Source organism: Equus przewalskii, chromosome 22, assembly GCF_037783145.1.
Source record: "Equus przewalskii isolate Varuska chromosome 22, EquPr2, whole genome shotgun sequence".
In the NCBI taxonomy this organism is placed as follows: domain Eukaryota; kingdom Metazoa; phylum Chordata; class Mammalia; order Perissodactyla; family Equidae; genus Equus; species Equus przewalskii.
This window is the reverse complement of record NC_091852.1, coordinates 53,507,455-53,534,247: the sequence shown is the minus strand read 5'-3', so window position 1 is coordinate 53,534,247 and position 26,793 is coordinate 53,507,455. Positions and strand designations below refer to the sequence as shown.

Sequence of the window (26,793 nt, the reverse complement as noted above, 5' to 3'; positions counted from 1 at the left end):
CCGTGCAGTAACTGCGGCTGCGCCACATGGTCTCTGCGCCGCAGCCGAGAGCAGCGACAGCATGCGCCCATGTGGGTGAGCAGCCTGCGTTCCAACAAGACTGGTATGGACACTCAAGTTTGAATTTCATAGAATTTGCACATGGCACAAACTCTTCTCATTTTCTTTTGACCATTTACAAACATAAAAACTACTTTAGCTGACAGGCTGAGCAGACGCAGGGGCCGCTGGTTTGTGGCACTAGTTTGCTTCCCCCTTCCTGGTGGCACAGCGACCGTTCATGTGGGACTTTCTGTTAGTAGAACCTCCCAAGTCTTTATTTTAAAAATGCTGTTGGAATATATTTCCAATAAGGTGATCCTGAGACCCCCGGTTCTTCCTAAATTTCACCACACAAGAAAGGGGTAAATGGAGGAGCGGGCAAAAGGGCTGGTCTGTCCTGGAGCCCTCAGGATGAGGAAGGCCATGGGCAGTGTGGGTAGGGTGGGTGCAGCACAACATCTGGACAGGCCCTGGGGGTCCCAGCGTCCCTGAGTCACGCAGGAGTCTGTGTGCGTCCGCAGTCAGTGCTACGATGGCAGCTGGTACTCTCGGGCTCAGAGCCACGTGGGCTGGGAGCGGGGCTGCTAGTTGTTTGAGCAGCATTTAGGACAGTTTTTACTTCCCTCTGACCAGCTCAGCACTGCCCAGCTGTTTTCCTGGGTGGTTCGCATGCTGCGGCCCCCAGGAGCCAGTATCTGACAGACCCCCCGGGGTCTGGTCTCTGCCCCCTTATTTTTGCCAACCAGAGCGTCTCGTGTGCGGACATGTGTGGAGCTGCATCTGCCTTGGTCTCACTCGCAGGAACACATCCAGGAAAGCTGGGGCAGTGCGTTTACAAGTGGCACCTCGGCTGCAGAGCCTCATCTCACCCCATGGGATGTTCACTTTAACAACATAAACAGTCTAGAAAATCTGGTTAAAATAAAGTTCTCCCACTGGACTTGGAAATACAGTCTTTCCATCCACTGTGTAATCAACAGACTTGAAAGTAGGGCCCCTTTGTCAGCCTGCAGGTGGGTGGTTGAATTTCTCTTGGACGGCGTGTCCGAAGTGCACCTGGGGAGTGAGAAGCTGCCGGCTCTCCTAGATGTGGTGCTCGGCAGGAAATTTCCAGGCGGGCCTCCCGGGCTGCAGCCGGCTGGCTCTGGTTGGTCCTGTTACTTCAGACGGTTGTGCCAATACGAAAGATTTCTTCTCCGGAATTGGCTGGAGCAGTCATCCCTTCCCTGTGATAGCTCATCACAGTCTGAGCCCCTCCCCACGGCTGCAGCCCTTCCTCTGCCCAGAGGACGGAACCCAGAAAACTCAGTAAATGCCCATGCCTGCTGCCTGGCCAGCATGTGTCCCGCTGTCATCCTGCCCGCAGCCTTCCCTTCCCTGGGCACAGGTGCAGCTGATCCAGCCAGCTGTGGGGGTGAGGTGGGCAGAGCGATGGCCACCGAAGGAGGGGGGCTGGTGGCCGAGGGTAGACAGAGGAGCAGATGCTCACGTGCTATTTGTGTGTGTGCCTGCAGAAGGCTCAGGAGGACCTGTTGCAGGCATGGGCTAGGTCATCAGCCTGGCCTTCCAGCTCTGTCCCCAGGGGGCCTGGAGGCGCCAAAGCCCTGGGAGCAGAGCCCAGGCCTGGCTCCGTGGTACTGATTCCCACTGAATAGGTCAATAACCTGCGCGTCAATGCCAATACAAATCCCATCCGGGAGGAGTGACAGCTCCCTCTTCTGCTGGGCGTGGAAAGAATGAGGAGACAGTCACCTGTCAGCAGCCGCAGCGTGGCCAACTCGGCCTCGGGCAGCAACAGGCCAGGAGCTGGACAGTGTCCTGGTCTCGGGATGTCCCCCAGGAAACAGCAGTCACCAGGGAAAGGGTGACTTTGGGGCCCCAGCACAGCAGTACCTCCATGGCACTCCCGATGTGGCCCCTGAGGAAATGCCAGCCCCAGAGGCCTGTGCTGTCCAGCCTGTGAGGCCCGAGGCCGGGCCTGCTGGGTTGGGTTGCTGCGGCAGGCAGGGGCTGTGGGACACGCAGGGCATTTTCTGTCAGGAAGGCTGTTTTGGTACAGCAGGAGTATGCCCTCTCTGGGGAGACACCCACCGAGTGTCCACGGGTGAGGGGCATCGTGTCTGCAGCCACCCTAGAAGTGGATGAGCAACAGCAGGCGACACATTGGGGACGAGCCCACTGGGAGGTGACAGGCCCAACCCAGGCAGAGTGGCCGTGGCCCGGAGCCCAGGAACCATGCGCATTACTCCCTGGTAGGAGCCTGATTCTTTTTTTTTTTTTAGATTAAATTTTTTTTTTTTTAAGATTTTATTTTTTCCCTTTTTCTCCCCAAAGCCCCCAGGTACATAGTTGTATATTCTTTGTTGTGGGTCCTTCTAGTTGTGGCATGTGGGACGCTGCCTCAGCGTGGTTTGATGAGCAGTGTCATGTCCGCGCCCAGGATTCGAACCAACGAAACACTGGGCCGCCTGCAGCGGAGCGCGCGAACTTAACCGCTCGGCCACGGGGCCAGCCCCAGGAGCCTGATTTTTATGAGACATCTGTGATCACACGGACGTAAAACGCATGTGAAGAGCCTGCACCGTGTGTGGCACAGCAGAACGTGTGATGTCTGTCAGCTTTCTTTTCAGAATGAGGGCAGGTGGTTTTCTTCCTAGTGTAGGTGTCACAGGCATTTCCAAACCTCCCGACATTGGCAACAGCTGGAACGTGTCTCAGAATCTTTGGGTACCGGGCACGGCACGAGTGCCCAGCATGGCTGTGACCAGCTGCCTGCCCTCTGAGCTGCAGGGTCCCCCCAACGCAGGAAGTCGTCAGCACGCTGTGGCACGGACCCCTGCCTGGGCCGACCTGCAGCTGCTGTGGACTAGCAGACTCCCCCTCCTCTTGCTACACCCAGCTCTTTGGAGTCCATGCGCTGTGTCAAATGACAAAACCGGTACCAGTTAGTCCCAAGTTTGCTGTCCTTTATTCAAGGGAAACAGTCCACAGATGAGAACCAGGGCATCCCCAGCAGGCCGCTCCCTTCCGGGGGGAGAGTTTACAGACTGTTCAAGGGGCTCCGCGGAGATGGGCAGGATTGGCCAGGAGGTCAGGGCTCCTGGTCAGGCGGCAGGCCCTGATTTCCAGGTTGAGGTGAGTCCGCCAAAGCCAGAGGGGAGGGTGGTGGCTGGTATTGGGTGTCACCTGCACATGCCGGCTGCCTTGGTTTAGATTGGTGCCTCAGGGCGGCCTCCATCGTGGTCCTGATACACAAATTAACTTCATCAGATGCCTGTGCCCGTGTCTCACTTCCTCACCTCAGATTCTTCTCCGTCCACCCGAACCCAGCACGAGTCCCACCGCCCCACACCACCCCCAGAGCCACAAGGTCGCCCACCCCTTCTCCTTGGGCCCTGTCTGCACGGATGGCCCGGGGCCAGGAGCCCGCTCTCCTCCCCACTTTGCCTCTCCCAGCCGCACAACCGCCTGTACTCTGGCTCTCCCTGACTTCTCCATCCCGACACCAGCAAACTCTTTCCCTCCCTCCTCCGAAGACATCCCCTCTGTCACCACCAGGCCACCAGCACCTGCCACTCCGGGCCATAGCCCTGCCTTCCTCCCTCAGCTGGCCCCTTCACCCCCCCCCCGTCCACTCAGCAGTCAGCACGGCCCCCTGAGAATGGGCGTCAGACCAGGCGCCCAGCTCTGGGGGCCGAGCCTGCATGTCCTGGCCCTGCCTGCCTCCACCTTCGTCTGCACGGTTCTCGTTACCACTCACTGCTGCCTCGCGGGACTGCAGCCAGCCAGCTCGCTCCTGCCATGGGCTGCTCTGTGCTGTGTGTTCTCCGCCTGGAATCCCCTCCCTCTGTTCTCCCATCATTCAGGCCTGAACCCCAGTGTCATCTGCCCAAGGAGGCCCCCAGCTGCCTCCTGGTCACTGACCACTACAGGTGTACACATCCGCTTCCAGAACAAGGCCTGGCACACAGCAGGCCCTTAGAGAATACCACCCCCCTGAAGGGAGCAAGCCGCTCTAGCCCCGCAAGTGGAGGAGTGCTCCTTGTAGAAACAAGCTTGTGTCTGGGACACAGTCTCTCTAAAGTCAGGTTTACTGAGGTCTAACTTACATACACTAAAAGCATCTTTTGAACTGTACCGTCTGCTGAGTTCTGACATGTCTCTGCAGTCAGTCCTTCCCCCGGGGCCACCCCTGCTGTCCTCTCCTTTTCTGGAATCTCATTAATGGAATCACACACCATGTGGTCTCTTGTGTCTGGCTTCTTTCGCTTGGCCTGTTGCTTCTGAGCTTTGTCCATGCCGTTGTGTGGATAACATTGCGCACACCATTGCATCATATGGATGGTGCCCGTTGTTTCCACACCCACTGGGGGAGACAGGACCTGGGTCACCTTGTGAAAGGATCACTCACAGTTCCGGTTTGGGGCTCTTATTAATGAGCAGTCACTTGCAATTCTTTGCATGGACCCATGTTTTCGTTTCTCTTGGGTAGGATTGCTGGATCAGGTGGTAAGCGCATGTTTAACTTTCTAAGAAGCTACCAAACTTATCCAGTTCCCACCAGCAATGTATGATAGTTCCACTTGTTCCACATCTTCACCAAAACTTGATATTGTTAGTCTTTTTGATATTAGCCAATCTGGTCGGTACATGGTGGTATCTCATTGTGATTTTAAAGATTTTATTTTTCCTTTTTCTCCCCAAAGCTCCCCAGTACATAGTTGTATATTCTAGTTGTGAGTCCTTTTGGTTGTGGCATGTGGCACATTGCCTCAGTGTGGCTTGATGAGCGGTGCCACGTCTGTGCCCGGGATCCGAAGCTGTGAAACCCTAGGCTGCCAAAGCGGAGCGCACCAACTTAACCACTCAGCACGGGGCCAGCCCCGTCATTGTGGTTTAATTTGCATTTCCCCAACAACTAGTGATATCTTTCGCCTTCCAAATCTCTTCTATGGTTAAGTATCTTTAAATCCTTTGACCATTATTTAAAATTGGGTGTTTGGCTTCTTATTACTGAGTTGTAAGTGTTCTTTACATATTCTGGACACAAGTTTTTGCTAATATTTTCACTCAGTCTGAGGCTGGCCTTTTTCTTAACAATGACCTTTAAGAGCAGTAGTTTGTAATTATAATGAAGCCAATTTATCAATTACCCAATTGATTTTTCCTTTATGGATCCTGCTTTTTGTTTCTGAGAAATCTTTGGCTAACCCAGGATTACAAAGATTTTCTCCCATGATTGCTTTCAGAAGTTTCATAATTTTAGCTCTTACATTTGTATCTATGAGCTGTCCTAAGTAAATTTTTGTGTACGGTATGGGATAGGCATTGAAGTTCATTTTTCTACCTATAGACATCCAGTGGTCCCAGTACCATTTGCTTAGAGGCCTGGGTTAGTTTAGTCCCAGTGAGTGACTTCACCGATCTCATCTCTCTCTGGACCAGGCTGTCTTCAAAATACAAAGTGTTGTTAAAATGTGACTGGAGCCAAGATAATTAAATGGGGAGGGAACAATCTTTTCAACAAGTGGTGCTGGACAACTGAATACTCACAGGCCAAAGAATGAAGCTGGACCTCTACCTCACACCATATGCAAAAATTGCCTCAGAATGGATCAAAGACCCAATTATAAGAGCTAAAAATATAAAACTCTTAGAAGAAAACATAGGTGTAAATCTCTGTGACCTTGGATTAAACAATGGTTTCTTAGCTATGACACCAAAAGCATAAGAACAAAAATAAACTGGACTTCATAAAAATTAAAAACTTTATACAAGTGATACCATTAAGGAAGTAAAAAGACAACCCACAAAATGGAAGAACATTTTAGGAAACCATATATCTGCTAAGTGATTTGTATCTGGAATATATAAAGAACTATTACAACTCAGTAATAAAAGGAAAAATAACCCAGTTAAGAAATAGGCAAAGGACCTGAATAGACCTTTCTTTAAAGAAGATACACAGATGGTCAATAAGCACATGAAAAGGTGCTCAGCATCATCAGCCATCAGGGAAATGCAAACCCAACCACAGCAAGACCACCTCACACCCACTAGGATGGCTAGAGTTAAAAAAAAAAAGGAAAATAACAAGCATTGGCAAGCAGATGAAGCAGTCAGAGCCCTCACACACTACTGATAGAATTATAAAATGGTGCAGCCACTGTGGAAAACAGTGTGGCAATTCGTCGAGTGGTTACACAGTTATCATATGGCCTAGCAGTTCCACTCCTAGGTATGGACCCAAGAGAAATGAAAATGTAAGTCCACACAAAAACTCATACACAAATGGTCATAGCAGTATTCTTCCCAATGGCCAAATGTAGAAACCACCCAAGTGTGCATCCGCTGATGAACGGATAAACAAAACTGGCACATCCACCCAGTGTAACGTTACTCAGCATTGTCAAGGAATGAGGCACTGATAGAGCCAAGTGAAAGAAGCCAGTCACAAAAGAACTCATATTATGTGACTCCACTTGTGTGAAGTGTCTAGAACAGGGGGGGCCACAGAGACAGAAAGTGGATTAATGATTGCTTATGGCTGGTGAGGAGTGAGGGGTGCCAAGGGGATTAAGGGGCAGTAGCTAAAGTGTACAGGGTTTCTTTATGGGGTGATGAAAATGCTCTGGAGATAGAAAGTGGTGATGGTTGCATAACCTTGTAAGTATACTAAAACCCACTGAATTATATACTTTGAAGGAGTGAATTTTATGTGAAATCTGTGTTTTAAAAAATCATTGAATCAGCCAGGTGTAATCTTTGGGAAAACGTTAAAGTCAAGGGTACATCTCAAGTCAGGATTCAAGGTTTCCCCTTTGTTTAAAGTGGGAGGTGGCCGGGGGGTGATCCGGTGTTCCTCCTCGGCGCTGGGCTGGAATGACTGATACGTCACAAGGCTGCTCCCAGCAGCCGGCAGCTATTCCCACAGCAGAGCGGGTCTCAGACATCAACTGAGGCTGGATACAGAATTGCCAGCATTCTCACAGCCACTACTTTACTCTCTTGAATGCAACTCCAGGCCTAAGGCCAGCAGCTGAGCAAACCCCCAGCTGAGTTGCCACTGAGGACAAGCTTCCTGTGGAAGGGGCAGCTGCTACCCCACAATGTTGTGAGCACAGGCCTCCCGTTCACTCCTTCCTGTGCCAGACCTGGGCCGTGGTTTTACCGTGGCAGAATGTGAAGTATCTGAGGAGCTTTCCAGATGAGCTAGAAGTTAGCCTTTTTGTGTGTAGCTGTTTCTCATGGAGAGGAGTCTGAAACACATGGGCCAGCTCTTTGCCTTGTCGGAGCACGTCTACCTCAGCCCTTTCTTGGTGACTTGGTTGTCTTTTGTGAATGTGAAATATAATATGTAAAACTTTCAGTCACTGTTGAAGTGTGATCTCATGCTAACTGACCTCAAGCCCACTTTGCGTTTAGGATTATATCAATTTTCACAACTTTTCTGTCTTCTCCCTCAAAGCCACCTGGTCACGTCTGTCACTGAGACCCGCCCTTTTCCTTTCTGATTACCAGCAACTGTGTCCACTCTCTGCTCTTCACGCCGTCTCCCTGGGCTGCTCAGCAGCCTTTTGTTGCTTTCCTCCCGTCTGAGGTGTGCTCTGAACATTCGAGGTCACCAGGCAGGTGAACGAAGCTGGATAAACGGGCGATATTAACGACTCGTAACAAAGGAAACTTTCCCCACAACCCCCAGAAAGCTCTCCGGAAACTCACACTGGATGCCTGACTTTTTCCTAATGTCTGCATTTCTACTTTTGGGTTTTTTATTTTAAAAACTAAAGGGAGTACACTATTTCTTCCTGAAAGCTTCTAATCTAAACCCCCCTTTTGCTCGTGAGCGGAAGGCCTGGAGAGGCCGTGAGGGCTGCTGGAGGCCGAGCCTGCAGCCAGTTTCTGCCGCCCTCAGGCCCCACGCTGGAGCCGGCCCAGGCCTTGTGCTGCCGCAGCTCCGCCTGCAGAGACACTGCCACATTCGCACGTTCTCCATGACATTCCTCATACAGCTGTTACTAATTTAGAAGAGCTTGAGGTTTAAAAATCAGCCATTGCTTTCCATTTAAAACACGTAGGTACACATTTTCTCGCAGAGACAGTTTTGCTCAAATTAGACATCATCTGTAACCCGAAACCAGGCCGCCCAGCATCTGGTCAGGACAGCCTGGTGTTTGGACGTGTTTGTGTTCCATCGGCATCTTTCACACACACGGTCTGGGAGCAGAGGCCTCACGCTGGCAGCAAGCTCACTGATATGTGGGCTGGTCCTTTGAAAGTCTTTGTCCCCACAAGACCCCATTTGACAGAGCTGATTTGGTTCAGTCCACGGAGTACCTGCGGCCTCCAAAGGCCCCCAGTTCTGCCCCACTCCAGTGTCGGCCCCTTGTCTTGGGCGTCTCCGCCTGGCTGCTAGACAGGTGTTTCTCAGATCAAGCTGCACCTCGCTGTCCTCCAGAGTCTCCCGTCACCCAGCCTGCAGTCTGTTCTCATAAGACAGTTTTCCAAGAGGAGGTGGGGCCACGCAGTCTTCTGTCTGCTGTGGGCGCCTCGCTCAGGCTCTTGTAAAGCTCTGTTCTGATGACCTGTCACTCCTGGCATTCTCAAGGTTCCTGGGAGGGGCCTGCTGCGCACACTGGAAAGCAGCAGACGTTTCCAGAATTTTCTGTCACGTGGGGGGAAGCCAACCCTACCTCAGAGTCACAAGCCTAGAAATGTGTGAAATTCCACTTCATTTCCGTTTGAGAGAGAATACTTGTGACTCTAAAATGGTACCCAGCATTGAGAAGCTGACTTTTAGCAGTGCATGCTCCCCGAAACCCTGCTACCCAGAATAGCTGGCACGTGTCTGGTGGAGTCCAGGTGGCCCCGTGCTGTGCAGGAGCCGTCTGCCCACGGCTGCCCACATGTGGGCGGGGGCCATTCGCAGCAAGTGGGAGGATAGAGGGGTGGGAGTGTCCACCGTGGAGGGGGACAGCCCACCGGCCTGTTGGAAGGGCTTTTAAGGCCAAATGCTAAAGTTCTAGAGAAAAACAGCTGCTTTATAGTGAGAAACCTGGCAGAACCATGTGCCCCCAGGCCTCAGGGCAGCATTACTGGGGTGAGTCAGCTGGACTCTGGCCAGGAGGAACATGCCACAGCAGGCCCAACCGGCTTCCTCAAGCCATTCTTGGTCACAAGAGACAAGAGAGACAGAGGGGCTGCCCCAGATCAGAGGGGACTCAGGAGGCGGGATGGCCTAATGCTGCATGGCCCTGGGTGGACAAGCCGGTGACATGGGAGTGAAGCTATTCTGTGGCGTGTTCACACTGGGGAGTGGACAGTGGGATCTGGAGGCCACTGGGCAGTGCCAGTGAGCACAGGTGGCAGGAGTGGGGACGGCTGTGGCCAAGGCACCAGGACGCACGCACCGAACCAGTGAGTGGCTGTCTGAGACCTGAAGGAGTCAGGGCACACAGGACACGCTCCACACGGGCCCTCGAGCCCTTCCAGTCGCTGAACAGCGATGTGCCCCACAGTCTCTCTGTAACTGTGTCTTCTCCCCACAGGAAAAGTACCCTGAGGCCGTGCACCTCGCAGAGGGGGCTGCCTCCAGCTGCATGGGGGTCCGGAGCGCTAGCCAGCCAGGGTAAGTGCAGATGCCTGCGGGGCCCTGGGCTGTCCTAGCTGGCCAGGTCCCTCCCCAGCACCCAGACACTCGTTTCCTGTTGAAAATGAGGATTAGAAAGAGTAGAAAATGTAAACTGCCTCACTGACGTCAGGATCTGCCTGTGGAGGCATAGCAGATTCGCAGACCCCCCACCCCCAGCCGGCCTCCAGGGTGAGGGAGGATGTGGGGAAAGGCTCCTGGGGGCCAAGGAAGGTGGCCAGAGGGGGGAGCTGTCTCCACCATCTCACCTGAAAAGGTCAGGAGGCTGCAGCCCTGTGGAGCTGCTGGACTTGCTGTGCCTTTGGACCCACGGACGAGCCTGCCAAGGTCACATGGGTGTGGAGGCCCTGGGACTTGCTGCCTGGGTTACTGTCACCTCTGGTGGCGTGTGGCTGTAGCTGCTCTGTTTCTAAGCCTCCTTCTCCACTGAGTGAAGGTCTGTACTTCATTCTCAGGTCTCGAGCATGTGGGTGACTCACCGTCTTTCCCTGTTACTCACGGTCTGTTCACGTCCCTGGCAGACGAGCACACAGCTTCTGTCGGTGTCGGGCACACACCTGGGTGTGGAATCCCCGGGTCCCGGGTAGATTCAGCTTCTGTTACTGCAAGTTCCTTTGAAAGCAATTTCTCGTATTTATGTTCCCACCAGTACTCTGAGTTCCTGTCCTTCACTTGCACCGTCATGCTAGTATCTATCTTAGCGCTGTCTTGGTTTCCAGTTTCCTGTTTGTTAATGATATCGACCCTCTTTTCAGGTTGAACTGACCGCACTTCCTCTGCCCCTCAGGCTGGACGTGCACCAGGGCGGCTGGGCACGGGCCGGGAAGGGCGGGAACGAGGAAGGTGGAGGGAGCAGTGCTCCCACCTGGTGGGTGTCCTCCTCCTGCAGGCAGGTGGACGGTGCTGCACACAGTTCACTCGTTCACCGAGATTTCAGAGAGCACTTAGCAACCTCTCCCCCTCTTTCAGGTTTGAAGTGGTCATAGTTTGGAGGATACAAATCGACGATGAAGGGAAGGTTTTGCCAAAGCTGGATCTTCTCACCCAAGTGCCACAGCGAGGTAGGGCCTGTGGGGTCTGTGATGTGCCCACAGAGATGCCCACTTACCACATCTGGTTTGACGAGGCAGGCAGCAAAAGTTGAAAATCTCATTAATGTACTTTTTATATCGGTTTTAAAATATCAACAATCGCTCAAAAAGCAAGGGGGGTTGCTCCCCCGAGGCCCTCTGGGCTGAAGGCACCAGGGGCATATTCCAGCTCTGCCTCCAGCCCAAAGGGAGGCCCGTGCACGGTCATAGCAGTTGGCCCGGCCTCCCGGTCACACGGCAGCAGGGAAGTGGGGACGGAGGAGGGGTCTGGTGAGGTCTCTCACCCACTTGTTTTCTTTACAGTCCTGGAGCTGGACAAGAACAGAGTCATAGAAACCGCTCCTCTTGGCTTCCGAAACCTGCTGGGCGTGCTGGGCATTGAGGCCACTCTAGAGAGCCTGATAAAACTGCTGTGCACAGAGGAACACGCTAGATCCCGACACTGAGCACGCAGGGAGACACTGCACCCGGAGGCGTGAGGTTTACTGAATATAAACGTGCTATTTTCCACTTAGAAACCATTTCTTCCAAACATGTCTGTGCAGTTATGGCACATTATGTACAAGCTGTCAGGGCATGAAAAATAAATACAGCTATTTGAATAAAAAATGCCAGACAAGTGACACAGTATTTTTAAAATAAGCTTAACATTTGAGGAGTACAGGGTGCGTGTCCGTCCTCGGATGCGGGGCGCGGCTGTGCCCCACCTCACACTCTGTGGGCAAAGGTGGCACAGGCCTGCTTTAGAGGGGGGCCCTCCTCCCACTGCCCACCACCGGGGCTCCTGGAGGTAATAGAGTCAGCCCCGGGGAGGCACAGTGCCCTCCCTCCCCACCTCCCTGTTCTCGAAAGCAGCACCTCGGCAAGTCCTCTGACGGTCACGCGGGGGCTTCCACAAAGAACGCAGTAAGACAGCAAGGACTGCGTCATCCCTTCACACAGAGAAACAGGGTCTCTGTTCAAGGCCCCCAGGGTCTAAGCGCTGCACAGACCTCAGGCGCCCGTTGATCATGTTTGTTAGAATCGGTGGAAACATTGTTCCAACCAAATGCACAATGCCCGTGGAAGACAGGGTGGAAGTGAGCAGAGCAAAGGGCTTGGCTGAGACGCCAGAGCAGGGGTGCTCGCCTGTCTCCCCCAACATGGAGGGTGGTGGTGTCAGACTATCCAGTGCAGCCAGGATAGCCCGGGAGGCTGCCCAGCCCCGCCTCCTCGAGGGGCCGGGTTCCAGAGCTCTGTGCACAGCGTGCTGGCAAGACCACCTCCCCCAGGCCAGCAACCAGCAATGCCCTCAGGCCAAAGCAGCACTGAGGCCACCTCTCTCCATGCTGTGGGGCCTCTGGCTCACCCCAGGAAGGCAGCTCTGGGTCCCTGCAAGCAGAGTCCCCAAGGCCCCAGACCCCAATATTCCGTGGAGGAGAGACGTGTGTCATCTGAGTACCTTTCTGTACCTCCAAGTGTGGAAGTGAGGAGTGTTAGGACAGAACTGAAGAATAAATTCCAGAAGAGCTAGCTTGATTCAAGCAAGTGTAATTCTCAAGTTATCACAAAATTCCCCACAAAAATGTACAATCAGCAAAATATTCTTATTTTTCATGTAGCATTTTCATTACAATTCCATGGTTTCGCTAAAATTATAATATTATGTTACAGTAAGCCTTCATTAGTCCCTCAAACGACGATATAAATAATCAATCTGTACAACCTACCATAGAATAAAAACTGAAGCCAAGATTCCCAACAGTTCTCTTAGCAGCCGGGCACACTTTGGTGACCCCAACAAGAACCCTCTTGGTGCCAGCCAGGAGTTGCTCATCTTGCAGAAGCAGGGCCTCAGGCAGCCCAGACAAGGAGGTGGCCCAGCACCACTCGAGGCCGCAAACCCCACAGGTCTCGGTGAAGCCCACGAAAGGAACGGGTACGGGGAGGAGGGCAAACTCAACGCTGGCTCTGGTGGAACTGGCTGAGGGCCCCAGACACCCAAACAAGCCATGAACACAGAGCTGGTGGAGTACAGCCGCCTCGCGACACTGCTCGGGGCACGGCAGCTGAGGGCTGCGGCTCTGCTCCCAGCTTCCACAGCAGCACCTGCAGGTGGGAAAGAACGCCTTGTCTCCCCTCAACCTAAAGACAAATCATTCAGCAAAAAAACAAAGGTAACGCTCACATGAGTGGTGTCCACCCGTGACCTGAGTCCCACACTCCCTGCTGACCACGCAGAGGGGTGGGTGTGGTACTTCCACAGGGCCTCCGAGTCCATGCTGCTCAACCGACGTTCGTACAACCACCCATCGCTCTGTGCAGCAGGGAACCACGAAACCTGTGCTGGCGTGGGGCTTGCACTGAAAGTGACCAAGTAACTCAGCTGGGACAGTTCCAGTAGTTTCCGAGTTTCCTTGAGTCCAAACTGTGAGACGTGCATGACAATTCAAGTTTTCTATGTTAGGAGTCGGGGGTAGGAGATCCAAACCCTGGGTCTTAGAGTAAGGCTTTCTGCATTAGAGATTAGACGTGAGCCCTGGCTGGAAGGAAGACCTGCCCAGAGCGGCCCCCATGACACGGCACACTGCTGGGCTCACGTCGGACATTCCTTGTCCTGGAAGATGTTCCCAGTGCTCTTCCACTGTGTGTCTCCCAGAGGCAGTCCCACCTAGACAGGGGTTAAAAAGCAAAAGTATTCACAGCAAAAGTCACCCAACACAACAGAAAATAGCTCTATTATTCAACCTTCACATTCTGTGTTCAAGTTTCAAAGATACTACAGGAAAAGGGTTAGACCTTATGGAGGACTAACGTGCAATCTTCGCTCTCCTTGAACCTAGTCGGCATCACGGCAGCGTCTTTGGCATGCAGGGTCTTTGAATAGTAGTTGACTATCTTGCCGTCCAGTTTATACTGATGAGGAATGCTCTCATAGGGCTTGAGGTCGAGGTCCAGCACAGACACAGAGAAGGTGAACCTGGACCGCGACGAAGGGACGATGGGCCTTTGATCGGACCTGGAAGTATAAAAGCAATTTCAGAATACACCAAACTCCCAAATCCTCTCACCCCAGCTCATGAGGGGCGCCCGTTCTGTGCGTCTGTGCACATCTCGTCTGTCTGCGCCAGCTGTGTGCGCTAGTGCGTGAAGCTCCTGCGAGCCAGGCGCCTGCTGTGACGCCCACCACACCAGAGGAGAGAGGGTTAAAGTGCAGAAAGAGAGGAAAGCAATTACATGGAACACGCCCTTCACATTCCCCAGATCCCAGTGGTGTGAACGAACAAAGTTACTTTGTCCTGAGCCAAGGGTTACACAACCTAAGAGAGCAGAATGTAGACGTGGCCACTCCACAGCCGAATGGATCAGAGGTTGAGAACAATGTCCCCCGAGCCCCTCCCCGTGGCTGGTGAGCAGCTCTTCACGCTTCTCATGCTGGAGAGACCTGGCTTCCTGTTTCATGCGCAAATCTATCTGCAGCGTTCTGTATATTGTTTCTTGGGGCTTCATTTTGTGGTTTTCCTAAACACATTTATAACAAAACATGAACAATTACTTGTACTGAGAAACACTTGCAGGCTAACTCTGAGTTCTGCACTGAGACTGCTGTGCATCCACATGGCGCTCAGCCTGCTCTGTACACAGCGTGCGTCCAGATGCCGGGCCGACACAGCCCACGAGCTCAGTATGGCCTGGGGGGAGCAGGTGAGAGTCCTGGCTGCCCCACGCTTACTGCTCCCACAGATCTGGAAATCACTGAAAGAAAAACAAAACACCAATTTCAAAAGCTCCTGCCTGGGAGAGAAAAGGCCGACAGACACGCTCCACTGACAAAGCTAATCGAGGCCCCGACTGTCCCTGAGGTCCTGTTTGGAAACACACTTACAGGAAAATGCACCCAGCTCAGCTGCGGGGGCCTTGGCTGCTCCCCCTGAAGGGAGAGAACACATTCCCAAATTAAGGTTCTGCGCCTGAGTCTCTCTGGGGCCTGGAGCCGGAGCTCTGTGAAGCTGGGCTGGGACAGTCCCCATCTAGCTCCCGACAGGGCTAGATGCTCTAAAGGACGCTTCAGTTTCCCACGTCTGAACCAGCCGCCAGCAAGATGGCGTGAATAAAGAGGAATCTGTCCCTCAGGCGGGTGGGAGCACGGCCCAGGGGCAGCTTCTGCAGACAGTCTGACTGTCCACCACGAGCTCGCCGTGAGCCCAGGGCATGGCTCCCGATGCCCGACACACTTCCCATCCTAGGCTGAGACCAGTGCCCACGTGGCTCAGAACTTTCTGGACATGCCTCACTCCTCTCCCAGGGTGTCGGTTTCTGCTGAGGTGAAGGGTGTCCAGGCCCCGGGGCCTCATGTGGCCACCTCATGTTTCTGTGTCCCGGCTGCATCCCCACTTCAGAAGGGGTGGCAGAGAGTAAGTCTGTGTGGTTTTCTCTCATCTAACACCAGCAGCCTGATCCAGCGAATGGACCCTCCTAGCTACGCAGGGGAGGCGTTTTCTTAGGAGAATGGCAGTTTTCAACTAAACAGAACCACCCTTTTTCTGTAGTTATGATCCACAAATGTCCCTTCATGTTTCCTATCAGAAAGTGGACAATTCTGTGCCTGCCAGGGAGCAAGACTCCTGCGAATGTTTGGTTCAAAAGCATCAGAACAACGAGTGGCTGGCAGCCAGCAACAAGGTCGCCTTGACCCAGGAACACATGTCAGAAGAACGCACAACATCCCACAGGTACCTTGTGTGGGTTTGCACCCTGAAGATGGATGCTAAAGATGCCATCTAATTACTAAGACAAGATTATCAGGTTCATCCTGAAGTACTGAAAAAAGGCAGGGGAGGGAGCTGGAGAACGGCAACAGTGTCCAGGAGAGACCTGCAAACAGGACGCGGAAGAGTGGATGTGTTGTGTTAAGGGCTTCACAGTGACCATGGAGGTGGCACATTAGGACCAGAGCAGGGCCCACAAGACCTACAGCTTCCAGGCCTTGGAGCCTCATGGGAGCCTAGGGCTTTCTCTGAGAGAAAGGAATTTGCAACACTATCCAAACTGCTTCTAAGTCCCTGGAGTATTTTCTCAGAAAATAATAGTAATCTTCGATTTAATAGAACAATCTTTTAAAATTATTCTCCATAAATGTCTTTCTGACTGAATTACAAGCTCTAGAGAGCAAGAGGTAATAAGCCCCATAATATCAAGTAGGCCTGGAGATCGGCCTCTACTAATAAACGTGATCCTGCCAGGAGCTCTGTAAATACAGGGAAACCGACTCTCTTGTCCATCCACAAAACCCTGTTAGACCCAGGACGTGTGACACGGCAGCAGGCCTCACCTGGTGTCCTGCAGACAGGGGGAGAGTGCAATCATGATGGAGCAGTCCTTCGCAGTCATGGCAACCCGGTACTGCTGAACCTGCAGGGGGAGGAGAGGTCAGCTCCAGGGCACGGGGGCGTCATGCCACAGCCACACGCACCCTCCTGCCCCCAGCAAGGTCCAGAACTGGTCCCAGAACCTAGGGGTGGGTTAGGAGGCCCTAGGCCCTGCCTCCTGACCGCTCACTGTCAGCAGCAAGTGGACCTGATCACAAATCCTGGGACTTAGGACTGGTCTTCCCCAAGGCACCCAATGTCCGCCTCAGAAGAAAAGGCAGTGAGCTGCCTCAGCTCCCGGGGTGCTGAGTAAGCAGGACACCACACCTCAAGGTGGCACCACCCAGACGTCCACCAAGGCCCTGTTCAGAGCTACAGTGTCCCTCAGGTCACCCTGCACCTGGAATGTCACACAGCCATCACGGATGATGCTACAGACGGGTTGCCAGGCTGTCTGTTGACTCCCTTCATTCCCACAGCAGGCACGGCTCGTGTCCCAGGTTGTGGATGCAGAGACTGAGACAGAACTACCTGTCACTCTGCCCCGCCAGGGCTGGACTCAAACCCTGGAGTCATGGCTCCAAAATTCATGCTCTTTACCCTGGGCCATGAGCACGTGTAGATCTGTGCACACTGGCCTGGAACAACGTCCACCAGGGCTACCAACTCAAACAGCCCACCACATGGTTTGTAGGATCCAATTCATAAAGCCATGGGTGTCACAGACAGTCACCTCACCTCTGAGTAGAATTTGGGGCATTTCTTCTCCTTTCTTCTTTGAAGCTTCCATATATCATTTGAATTTTTTTAGACTGAATAGCTCTCACTTTTACAAATATAATTTAGTTACAAAAAAGTGGGCCCTACATGTCATCACCATCCTCAACATGTGCAATGACAGATCATAACCTCTTTTCTCCCTCCCTTTCTGTAATTCCCTCTGTCGCAGAGTTGGGAGGGCACATCCAAGCTGAATGCTCCCCAGGCAGGGCTGTGGCGAAGGGGGACCCCAAGTGCAGCTGCCTCCACCTGCTGGCTGCTCGTCTCAGGGCCACATAGAACCTCACGGCAGAAGGAAAAAGCAGCTCCTCTCCACATACTCTAGTCCTTCAGTGAAGAAATCAGGCATTTCGCAAAACGCACAAAACTTAGTCCAAGAGAATTAAAGAGAAAAACATAAAAAACAAAGTATAAAATATTTATTATGTCCTGATCTGCAAGACCGCAAACCCAGAAGCCATAAAAGATAGATTTGAATATCTAAAAATTAAAAGCTTCTATATGAGACAGTCATAATTCAAATGTAAAAGACCTGTGAATACATGGGAGGAAATATCAGCAACATACAGCCGAGGATCAACAGCAAGACCATGTGATATGTCAGATCAGTACGGAAAAGAAAAATACCCAAAAAATGTGGACCAAATAAACTGATAAAAGAAAAGAAGTAGCCAGTAAGTAAATGAAAAGATGCTTAACCTTACTACTAACCAAGGGAATGCAAATCATAACAGTGAAATATTTTTCAGTCGTCAGATGGGCCAAACTGCGAACATTTATCAGACATAAAGCACGAGGCTGGAGCTGCTCATGGAGCAAGGTCGGAGGGTGCAGCTGGGGCCACACTAGCTGCCGAGTCTGCTAGCGAAACTGGACACAGAGCTGACAACACTTGCTTGGAGGCAGAGTTAACAGGACTGGGGAACTGAGCGGGACCAGGGAGAGGACAAAGACTTTTGGGTCTTTTTTGCCCAAAGAGGGAGGCGACAATTCTGGAAGGCCAGCCAAGAGGCACTTTTACCACCTCCAGGGCTAGGGGAGAGTGACCACGATGAGCCGCCTCCTTGGGGTAGCACCCAGAATGCCGTGGCTTAAGGTGAAGCAGGCCAGCAGTCACGGGCCTTTCCTGGAGGAGCCGCTCTGCTTCCAAGATCCGCCACCAAGACTGGAGAAGGACGAGCCCAGCCCCCAGCACTCTCCAGGCCCCTGGGAGAAGCAAACCTGAAATTCTCTCTAGAAGAAGACACCCTGGGCCTCCAATTATTCCTTACATAACTGTACAAATACAATTTCTGACACATAAGCACAACACCCAGGCACAAAACAAGATGGCACGAATGAAAACCAGCAGAACTGGCCCAGACACACGTGCGCTCCAGCGAGTAGAGGCAGCAGACGCACACACGGCTCTGCTCAAAGAACAGGAGACAAACCAACAACTTCAGAGGAGAACTGGAGACGACAGAAATGAACCACTGGGAAATTCTAGAACCAAACAATACAAAAATATTAAGAATTGAACAAATAGTTTTAAGTGCGGATTAGAAAGAACTGAAGAGAGTTGCTAAACTGGAAGACAAGTCAAAAAAATATATACCCAGAATGAAGCATGGAAAGGAAAACAGCTGGAAAATGTTAAGGAAAGGGCATGAGACACGGAAGACAAAGAGAATGTGTTCACCATACATGTAACTGGAGTCCCAGAAGAAGGAGAGAGGGAATGCGCAGAAACAAAATTTGAAAAAGTTGAGGCCAAAAATTTTCCAAAATGGGAAAGACATCAAGCCACAGATTCAAGAATGACTCCAAAAAAATCACTTACAAATATCACTAAATAAAACTAAGACCGAATCACCAGCAGACCTGCACTCCAGGGAACATTAAAGGGTCTGATTCTTCAGACAAAAACAAAATGGTCCCAGATAGAAGCTCAGAGGCACAGGGCAGACCCAGGGCAGTGGGAGAGAGGAACATGGGTAAATGGACAGAGTGTAAAACAGTAACAATAACATCTTCCTGAGTTTAAGACCACAGAGTACACAGCAACAGCAGCAGTGTGAGCCGGGAGGAGAAGTAAAAGTACTCCAAGAAGTCTACATTGAACAAGATCAGACTGGAACAAGTCAGCTGCTTGCCGGGATGGCTGGGACAATCACTGAAAGAAACATAAGACACTGTAACTTCCAGGCCAACAGTGGGGAAACGCAATGATAAAAAGTAATCAACCCAGAAGACAGCAAGAGGAGAGAGAAAAAGGAACTTAAAACAGGTGGGAAACTTAAAAGGTTTAAGCCCAAGTATAAGTCCAACTAAATGATAAAGACAAAACGTCACAATGATAGAAAACCAAACCATACTTTAAATACAAAGACACAGAAAGGTTAGAAATAAAAGGACAGAAAAAGATACATAGCTTAAGTATTAACCAAAGGGACCTGGAGAAGTTACAAAAGTAACAGACAAAGGAAACTTTAAGGTAAAACGTATTCCCAGAGATAAAGACATCGAAAATGATAAATGACACTTGAAAACAAAAAATTCAATTCACTAGGAAGATGTAGCAATTCTAAATTTAAGGCACCTGATAACATAGCCTCAAAATAAGAGGAAAGAGACAAATCCATGATGATTATGTAAACTTTCAAAACATACTTCTATGGAACATGCAGACAGTGAAATCAGCAAGGCTGCAGACGAGCTGAACACCACGATTAGTCTGACCTAACGGGCAGATACGAAACGTGGCACCCAACAATTTGAGAAGACACCTTCTTTTCAAGTACACACAGAAGCATTTTTCAGAAAAATTAATCCATAAAGCAAATCACAACAAATTTCAAAGGATCAAAAGCCAATCTCAACAAATTCCAAAGGACTATATAGACTATAATGCACTTTTGCTACTAATCAAAACAAAAAAGAGAATCCCACGTGCTAAGGTGTAATTAACTCCCTTCTAAATACTTACGTGGGTCAAAGGAGAAATCTTCATACTAATCAGCGTATATTTTAACTGAATGAGAATATAGCTTTGTGGAATATAGCTAAAGCCATGTTTACAGGAAAATATACAGCTTTAAATACATATTTTAGGAAAAAAGAAAAGGTGAAAATCTAATTAGGTAAATAACCATTTATAGCAGGAAGAAGTTATAGAAAGAACAAAATATCCAAGAACAGAAGAAAAAAGGAGATAATCCAGAGCAGAAATTAATGAAATAGAAAAGTCATACCGTACGAAAGGATGAGAAGTTAATTTGTACAAAACTAACAGAATTGATAAACTCTTGGTGGGGATGGATTAAGAGAGAAAGAAAACAAATACCATATGTCAGGAATAAAAGGGCATTCTTCAGATCTTATAAAATATTAAAAGATAAAAGAATATTACCAAAAAATTATATGCCAAAATTTTAGACAAAACAATTTGTAGAAAAACACAACTTACCAAAACTGACAAAAGAAGAAAAAGAAAATCTAAAATTTGGATCATAATTTAAAATTTTCCTACAAAGCAACTGTGAGCCCCGACGGTTTCACCTGTGGTTCCGCAAAATATTTAAGGAAGAAATAATCTGAGTCTTCCTTCACCTCTCCCAAGGAACAGAGAATGAGCAGACCCCCTTCCCGTGTCTGTGAGGCTGCGTACCCTTGACACCAGGCCGTAACAAAGCCTCAGGGAAAACCTGTGCCACTCACACACGTGCAAAAACCCTAACAAAGTACTAGCAAGCCAAACGTCACATACAAAAAGAGTGATACATCACAACAAATTGTGCAATCACATTAACAGGAAACAGGAGAAAAGTCATAGGATCATCTCAACAGAAAAAGAAAAAGCACTGACAAATTCACCATCCACTCCTGATAAAACTCTTAACAATGGGAATAGAAGGGAAATTCCTTAATCTGATAATGGTTATTTATTTTAAAAGTAAAAAAAATGAAATCTCCCTGAAAAAAGCCAACAGTGAACAATTTACTTAATGGTAAAATGCTTTCTCTTTGAGGTTGGGAACAAGACTAAAATTTACACTATCACAAGTTAACTATATGCAGTTAAGCAAAACAAAATAAGTAAAAAGTATAAGGATTGGAAAGGAAAGAAATCAAATTCACAAATAATTATATATAATGAAAATACAAAAGAAGCTATAAATAGTGAGAATTAGTGAGTTTAGCAAAATTGCCAGATAGAAGGTCAAAATAGAAAAATCAGTTGCATTTCTATATGTCCACAGTAAACATTTTAAAGTGAAATATTTTAAAAGATAACATTTACATCTGAAACCATCAAATATTTGGGAATAAATCTAATAAAATATAAGACCTCTCCAACAAAAATCATAAAATATTTTTATCACATTTTATTGGTTATTTTTTAGGTTTGTTTTGGTTTTTGCTGAGGAAGATTCACCCTGAGCTAACATCCGCTGCCAGTCTTCCCCTCGTTTTTCTATGTGAGTTTCCACCACAGCACGGCCACTAAGAGATGAGTGGCGTTAAGTCCGCGCTTGGGAATGAACCTGGGCCGCTGAAGCAGAGTGCACTGAACATAACCACCAGGCGACTGGGGCTGGCCCTTCATCACATTTTAAATAGCACCTAAAAAAGTAGAAAATGCCCATGTTGTATAGATGTACACTCAATATTGTATAGATGTCAATTCTTGTCATCACTTTAATGCCAAACCAATCAAATTCCCAACAGTTTTGTTGCTGCTTTTCCTTGTAGAACTGAACCAGTTGATTCTAAGCTTTACACAGACAAGCAAAAGATCCAGAAGAGCCAAGGCATTTGTTAAAGGAAAGACGTTCTTGAAGAAGAAGGTAGAAGCATTTGCTCTACTGGGTATCGAGACTTGTTAGAGCTCTACAGTGATCAGGACAATTCCTACCATTCTGAGACAATTCCATAGGAAAATAAAATAAAACCCCACCTCAGGCCATACCAAAAAGCAACTGCAGATGGTTACCCATTTAATAAAAAGGCAAAACAACAAAGTTTCTAAAATATCTGTAGAACCTTAAGGTAAATAAAAGGTAGAGAAAGGAAAAAGATGTAAATTGAACTACCTCAAAATTATGACCCTCCCTTCTTAAAAGGACTCCATTAAGAGAGTAAAACAGCAAGCTCCCAAGGGGAAGCAGGCATCTGCAGCACATCATCTGATGATGGGCTTCCATGCAGAATAATGAGGAGCTCCTTCAAACCAGTACGAGAAAGCAAGCCCTACAAAGACTGGAGAAGAGACAAAAAGGTACTTCACAAACAAGAAAAGACAAATGACCAGAAAACACAGGAAAAGTGCTCAATCTCATCAACCAAAACCAGCCACCAACACACACCCACCAGAATGGCTAAAATTAAAAAGACCCACAACCAAGTGGTGGAGAGGGTGCTGGGTCGTGGGACTACCCCAGCTGGCTACAGGCACTGCACACAGGTAAGACTGTTTTGCAGTATCTACTAAAGCCATGTATGCTCATACCTCTGGCCCAGAAACTCCATTCCTAGGAATATATCCAAGAGAAATGTGTGCATATATGTATATACCAAGAGGTCTTTATAAGAATGTTCACAGGGCTGCCCGGTGGCCTAGTGGTTAAGTTTGGCACGCTCTGCTTCAGTGGCCTGGGTTTGGTTCCCAGGCATGGACCTACACCACTTGTAAGTGGCTGTGCTGTGGTACTGTCCCACATGCCAAACAGAGGAAGACTGGCAGAGATGTTAGCTCAGAGCGAATCTTCCTCACACTCAAAAAAAGAATGTTTACAGAAGCTTTATTCGTAACAGCCAAGAACTGGAAACATCTCAAATGTTCATCAATAGTAGAATGGATAAATTGTAGTATATCCATTCAATGGATCACTATAAAGCAATGAAAATCTGGAAATGCATGTAATAACATGAGTGAATCTCATAAATGTTATATAGAGCTAAAAAAAACAGATGAGAGATGCATACATGATTCCATATGTAAAGTTCAAAAACAGAACAACCTAAACTATAAGGATACAAGTCAATACAACAGTTAACTCTGGGGAGAAAGGAAAGATGAACACTTGGACAGGAAACCAACCGGGATTCTTGTAGACGGCCAGTGTTCTGTACCGGACCCAACTGGAGTTCCACAAGGGTTTGCTTTGTGACAAATGACGGGGCTGGACATTTTTTCTATGCACTTTTCAGTATGTGCTATATTTCACAATACAAATGGTTAATGAAACAAAAGCTTAAAAAATTAAAATGAAAATTTTAAATACTAGTAATACCTCGTGTTTTTGAGGGCATGGGGGAAACAGGGCGCTCAATCATTGCAAGAAGGAACATAAATTGGCAGCATCTTTTGGGGAGGACAATATGACAGAATCTATTAAAAATCTAGCAATTTTCTTTCTAAGTATCTATCTCACAGACATGTGCACAAGGGTTAAAGTACAAAAATGTGAACATCAACATTATTTTTAATAGTAACAAACACCAAAATAAATGACAATGATATGACCATGATAAAGAGCACAACACTTTCAGGAGTATGGAGGATCCAACGGCCCTCCTACAAAACAACTATTTCCCCATTAACATACCTTTTAATGTACCGATGGGCTTACAGAAGGTAAGGGAACTCCCTAACCCAATCTCCTCTTCTCGCTACTCACCCAAAAGAGCTGAAACTCGACTTTTGAGCAAGGAGCAATGGAGAAGGTGAGCTGCTCTGCAGGCAAGTGTCGGTGGAGGCTTTGTTGCTAGGAAGAGCCATAGAGCATGGGGTCTAAACCTGAGATTCCACCTTAAGCCAAGGATCCGTATCTTCTCTGGAAGAAGGTATCCCCTATTTAGATCCCCAGGAGTCCCACAGATTAAGACCAAACAGATGTGAGCTCACACTCATAGATCATTAAAAGCCCAGGTAAATAAAGCAGTATGGATGAGTCAGCCAAAATAATGAGATTTTTTACCTCCAAGGTTTTTTGGTATCTGATATTCAATACAAAATATAAAATAACTATTCATAAATTGTTTAAAGAAATAAAAGATGAAATTTTAAAATGGGCAAGCAATAGGAATTATCAAAAATACCAAGCAGATGTGAAAATGAACCAAACAGAACTTTGAGAAATTAAAAATATAACTGCAGGGGCTGGCCCCGTGGCCGAGGGTTAAGTTTGCGTGCTCTGCTGCAGGCAGCCCAGTGTTTCGTTGTTTCAAATTCTGGGCGTGGACATGGCACTGCTCATCAAACCATGCTGAGGCAGCGTCCCACATGCCACTACTAGAAGGACCCACAACGAAGAATATACAACTATGTATCAGGGGGCTTTGGGGAGAAAAAGAAAAAAAAGTAAAATCTTTAAAAAAAAAAATATATATATATATATAACTGCAGTCATGCACTGCTTAACTGGGGACTTGTTCTGAGAATGGTGTGGCCAGGCGATTCTGTCATTGTGCTAACATGGCAGAGGGCACTTACACAAACCTAGATGGCACAGCCTCCTGCACACCTAGGCTGTGTAGGATCACCATTGTGTGTGCGGTCTGCTGGACTGCAGCATCATTACACAGCGTGTGGCTGCATAGAAATGGAGAACTCAGTGGACAAATGAACTAGCAGGTTAGCCACAGGGGAAGAAAGAATCAGTGAACAGGAAAGCAAAACTGAAGACAACACATGGAACGCACTACAAAGAGACAGAGAGATGGAAAACATGAAAGAGCATTTACAATGTGTGGAAAATAAAATGAAGTTGATATACATCTAATTAGACCCCCAAAGGAAGAAAACAGGATAATGAAGAAAATATTTAAAGAGAAAATGGCTGAGAATTTTCCAGAAATAATAAAAGACATAAATCCACAAATAGAGAAAACACAACATACACCAAGCAGGATAAATAAAAAGTAAACCATACCTAATCAACTGCACTAAAATGTCAATAAGAGAGACAGAAGACCTTAAAAGCAGCCAACAAGGAAAAAACGCCTCCTGAGAAAGAACAGTGAGACTGACAGAAGCCATCTCAGCAGCGACATCCACAGCCAGAGACACTGCGAAAATGGTTAAATGCTAAGAGAAAACAACTGCTTCTTTGTACCTAGAAAAAATTACCTTTCAAGACTGTGGACAAAATCTAAACATACCCAGATAAACAGATACAGAGAGAAGTTACCAAGGACTTTCACTAACGTGGCATCTAAAGGATGCTCTTCAAGAAGAGGAGGAAAACTATAAACAACTGTAGGCCAATAAATTGTAAACAACTCAGATGAAATGGACAGATTCCTAGAAAGACACAAATGACCAAACTGACTCAAACAGACAGAGCTGGCCCCGTGGCCGAGTGGTTAAGTTCCCGCACTCTGCTTCGGCGGCCCAGGGTTTTGCTGGTTTGGATGCTGGGCACAAACCTAGGACCACTCATCAGGCCGTGCTGAGGTGACATCCCACATAGCAGAACTAGAAGGACCCACAACTAGAATACACAAATGTGTACCAGGGGGCTTTGGGGAGAAGAAGAAGAAAAGAAGAAACAGACAATATGATTAGACCTATAACAAGTAAAGAGACTGAAGTAGGCATCAAAACATCACTTAAAAGAAAAGCCCAGACCCAGATGGGTTCACTAGTAAATTCTATCAAACATTTAAAGAAGACTTAACATCGATCCTTCTCAAAACCTTCCAGAAATTAAAAGAGGCTGCAACACTTCCCAATTCATTCAACTAGGACAGTATTACTTGACACCAAAAACAAAAAAGACATCATAAAAAACAAAAACTACAGACCAACTTCTCTTATGAATATGGAGACAAAAATCCTCAACAAAATAATGGCAAATTGAACCCAGCAACATGTAAGAACAATCATGTGCCATGACCAAGTGGGATTCAGGAATGCAAGGTTGGTTGTAATGTCCAAAAATAAATTAATGTAATATACTGTATGTATAAAATATAAAACAAAAAACACATGATAAGCTCAATTGATGCAGGAAAGACATTTGACAAAGTCCAACATCCTTTCATGATAAAAACACTCAAATTAGGAAGAGAAGGGAGCTTCTTCAACCTGGTAAAGGATATCTACAAAAAACCCAGAGCTAACATCATACATAATGATGAAAGACCGAATGCTATCCCAATGAGACCAGGAACAAATCAGGGATATCTGCTCTCGCCACTTCTATTCAACATTGTACAAAGGTTCTAGCCAGGGCAGTTATGCAAGAAAAAGACAGAAAACACATCCAAATTGAAAGGAAGGAGTAAAACTATCTGTGTTCACAGATGATCTTATATAGAGAGAGTCCCAAGGAATCCACTAAAAAAACTATTAGAACTAATAAATTCAGCAAGGTTGCAAGCTACAAGATCAATATACAAAAATAAATTGTATTTCCATACACTTGCAACGATCAATCTGAAAACAGATTTAAGAAAACAACTCCAGGGGCTGGCCCAGTGGCTGAGTGGTTAAGTTCGCACACTCCGCTTCGGCAGCCCAGGGTTTCACTGGTTTGGATCCTGAGCGCAGACATGGCACCACTCATCAGGCCACACTGAGACGGCGTCCCACATGCCACAACTAGAAGGACCTACAACTAAAAATACACAACTATGTACTGGGGGGGAGGAGGGGCGCTTTGGGGAGAAGGAGGAAAATAAATAAAAAAAGATTGGCAACAGATGTTAGCGCAGGTGCCAATCTTTTTAAAAAAAAAGGAAAGAAAAGAAAAGAACTCCATTTACAACAGCATCAGAAAGAATAGAACATTCAGAGAGCCAGCCCAGTGGTTAAGTTTGTGCGCTCCACGTTCGCAGCCCAGGTTCACAGGTTCGGATCCTGGGCACAGACCCACACCACACTGATGATGCTGTG

The 26,793-nt window shown here is 48.3% G+C and overlaps 2 protein-coding genes and 1 long non-coding RNA gene across 10 annotated transcripts in view; 1 reads left to right on the top strand and 2 right to left on the bottom strand.

Moving 5' to 3' along the window:
* CENPP (centromere protein P) overlaps positions 1-11,405 on the top strand; it is a 215,705-nt gene extending 204,300 nt beyond the window's left edge. For all 5 annotated transcript variants that reach the window (XM_070590568.1, XM_070590567.1, XM_070590570.1 and 2 more), the window contains 3 exons: positions 9,591-9,670; positions 10,661-10,752; positions 11,086-11,405. In XM_070590568.1, the coding sequence (XP_070446669.1) occupies positions 9,591-9,670; positions 10,661-10,752; positions 11,086-11,228 (315 nt within the window). In that variant the 3' untranslated portion in view covers positions 11,229-11,405. The remainder of the gene's footprint in view (positions 1-9,590; positions 9,671-10,660; positions 10,753-11,085) is intronic.
* LOC139078722 (uncharacterized) lies at positions 2,988-11,245 on the bottom strand. The gene is made up of 2 exons (XR_011531745.1): positions 9,940-11,245; positions 2,988-3,287 (listed from the first exon to the last, which is right to left on the bottom strand). It is a non-coding gene; the product is annotated as an uncharacterized lncRNA (long non-coding RNA).
* Positions 11,406-12,296: 891 nt separating the features above from the next.
* The window catches only part of IPPK (inositol-pentakisphosphate 2-kinase), a 49,005-nt gene continuing 34,508 nt past the window's right edge, over positions 12,297-26,793 (bottom strand). Inside the window, exons 12-15 of one of the 4 annotated variants that reach the window (XR_011531740.1) lie at positions 16,094-16,173; positions 14,318-14,517; positions 13,561-13,780; positions 12,297-13,432 (exon numbers count right to left, since the gene is read on the bottom strand). Coding sequence is in view for 3 of the 4 variants with exons in the window: in XM_070590562.1 (XP_070446663.1) it covers positions 13,656-13,780; positions 14,318-14,517; positions 16,094-16,173 (405 nt within the window). In the remaining variant the exon portion in view is untranslated. Of the gene's footprint in view, positions 13,433-13,472; positions 13,781-14,317; positions 14,518-16,093; positions 16,174-26,793 lie in introns of those variants that run through there. The other 3 variants (XM_070590563.1, XM_070590562.1, XM_070590564.1) reach the window with 3 other exon arrangements.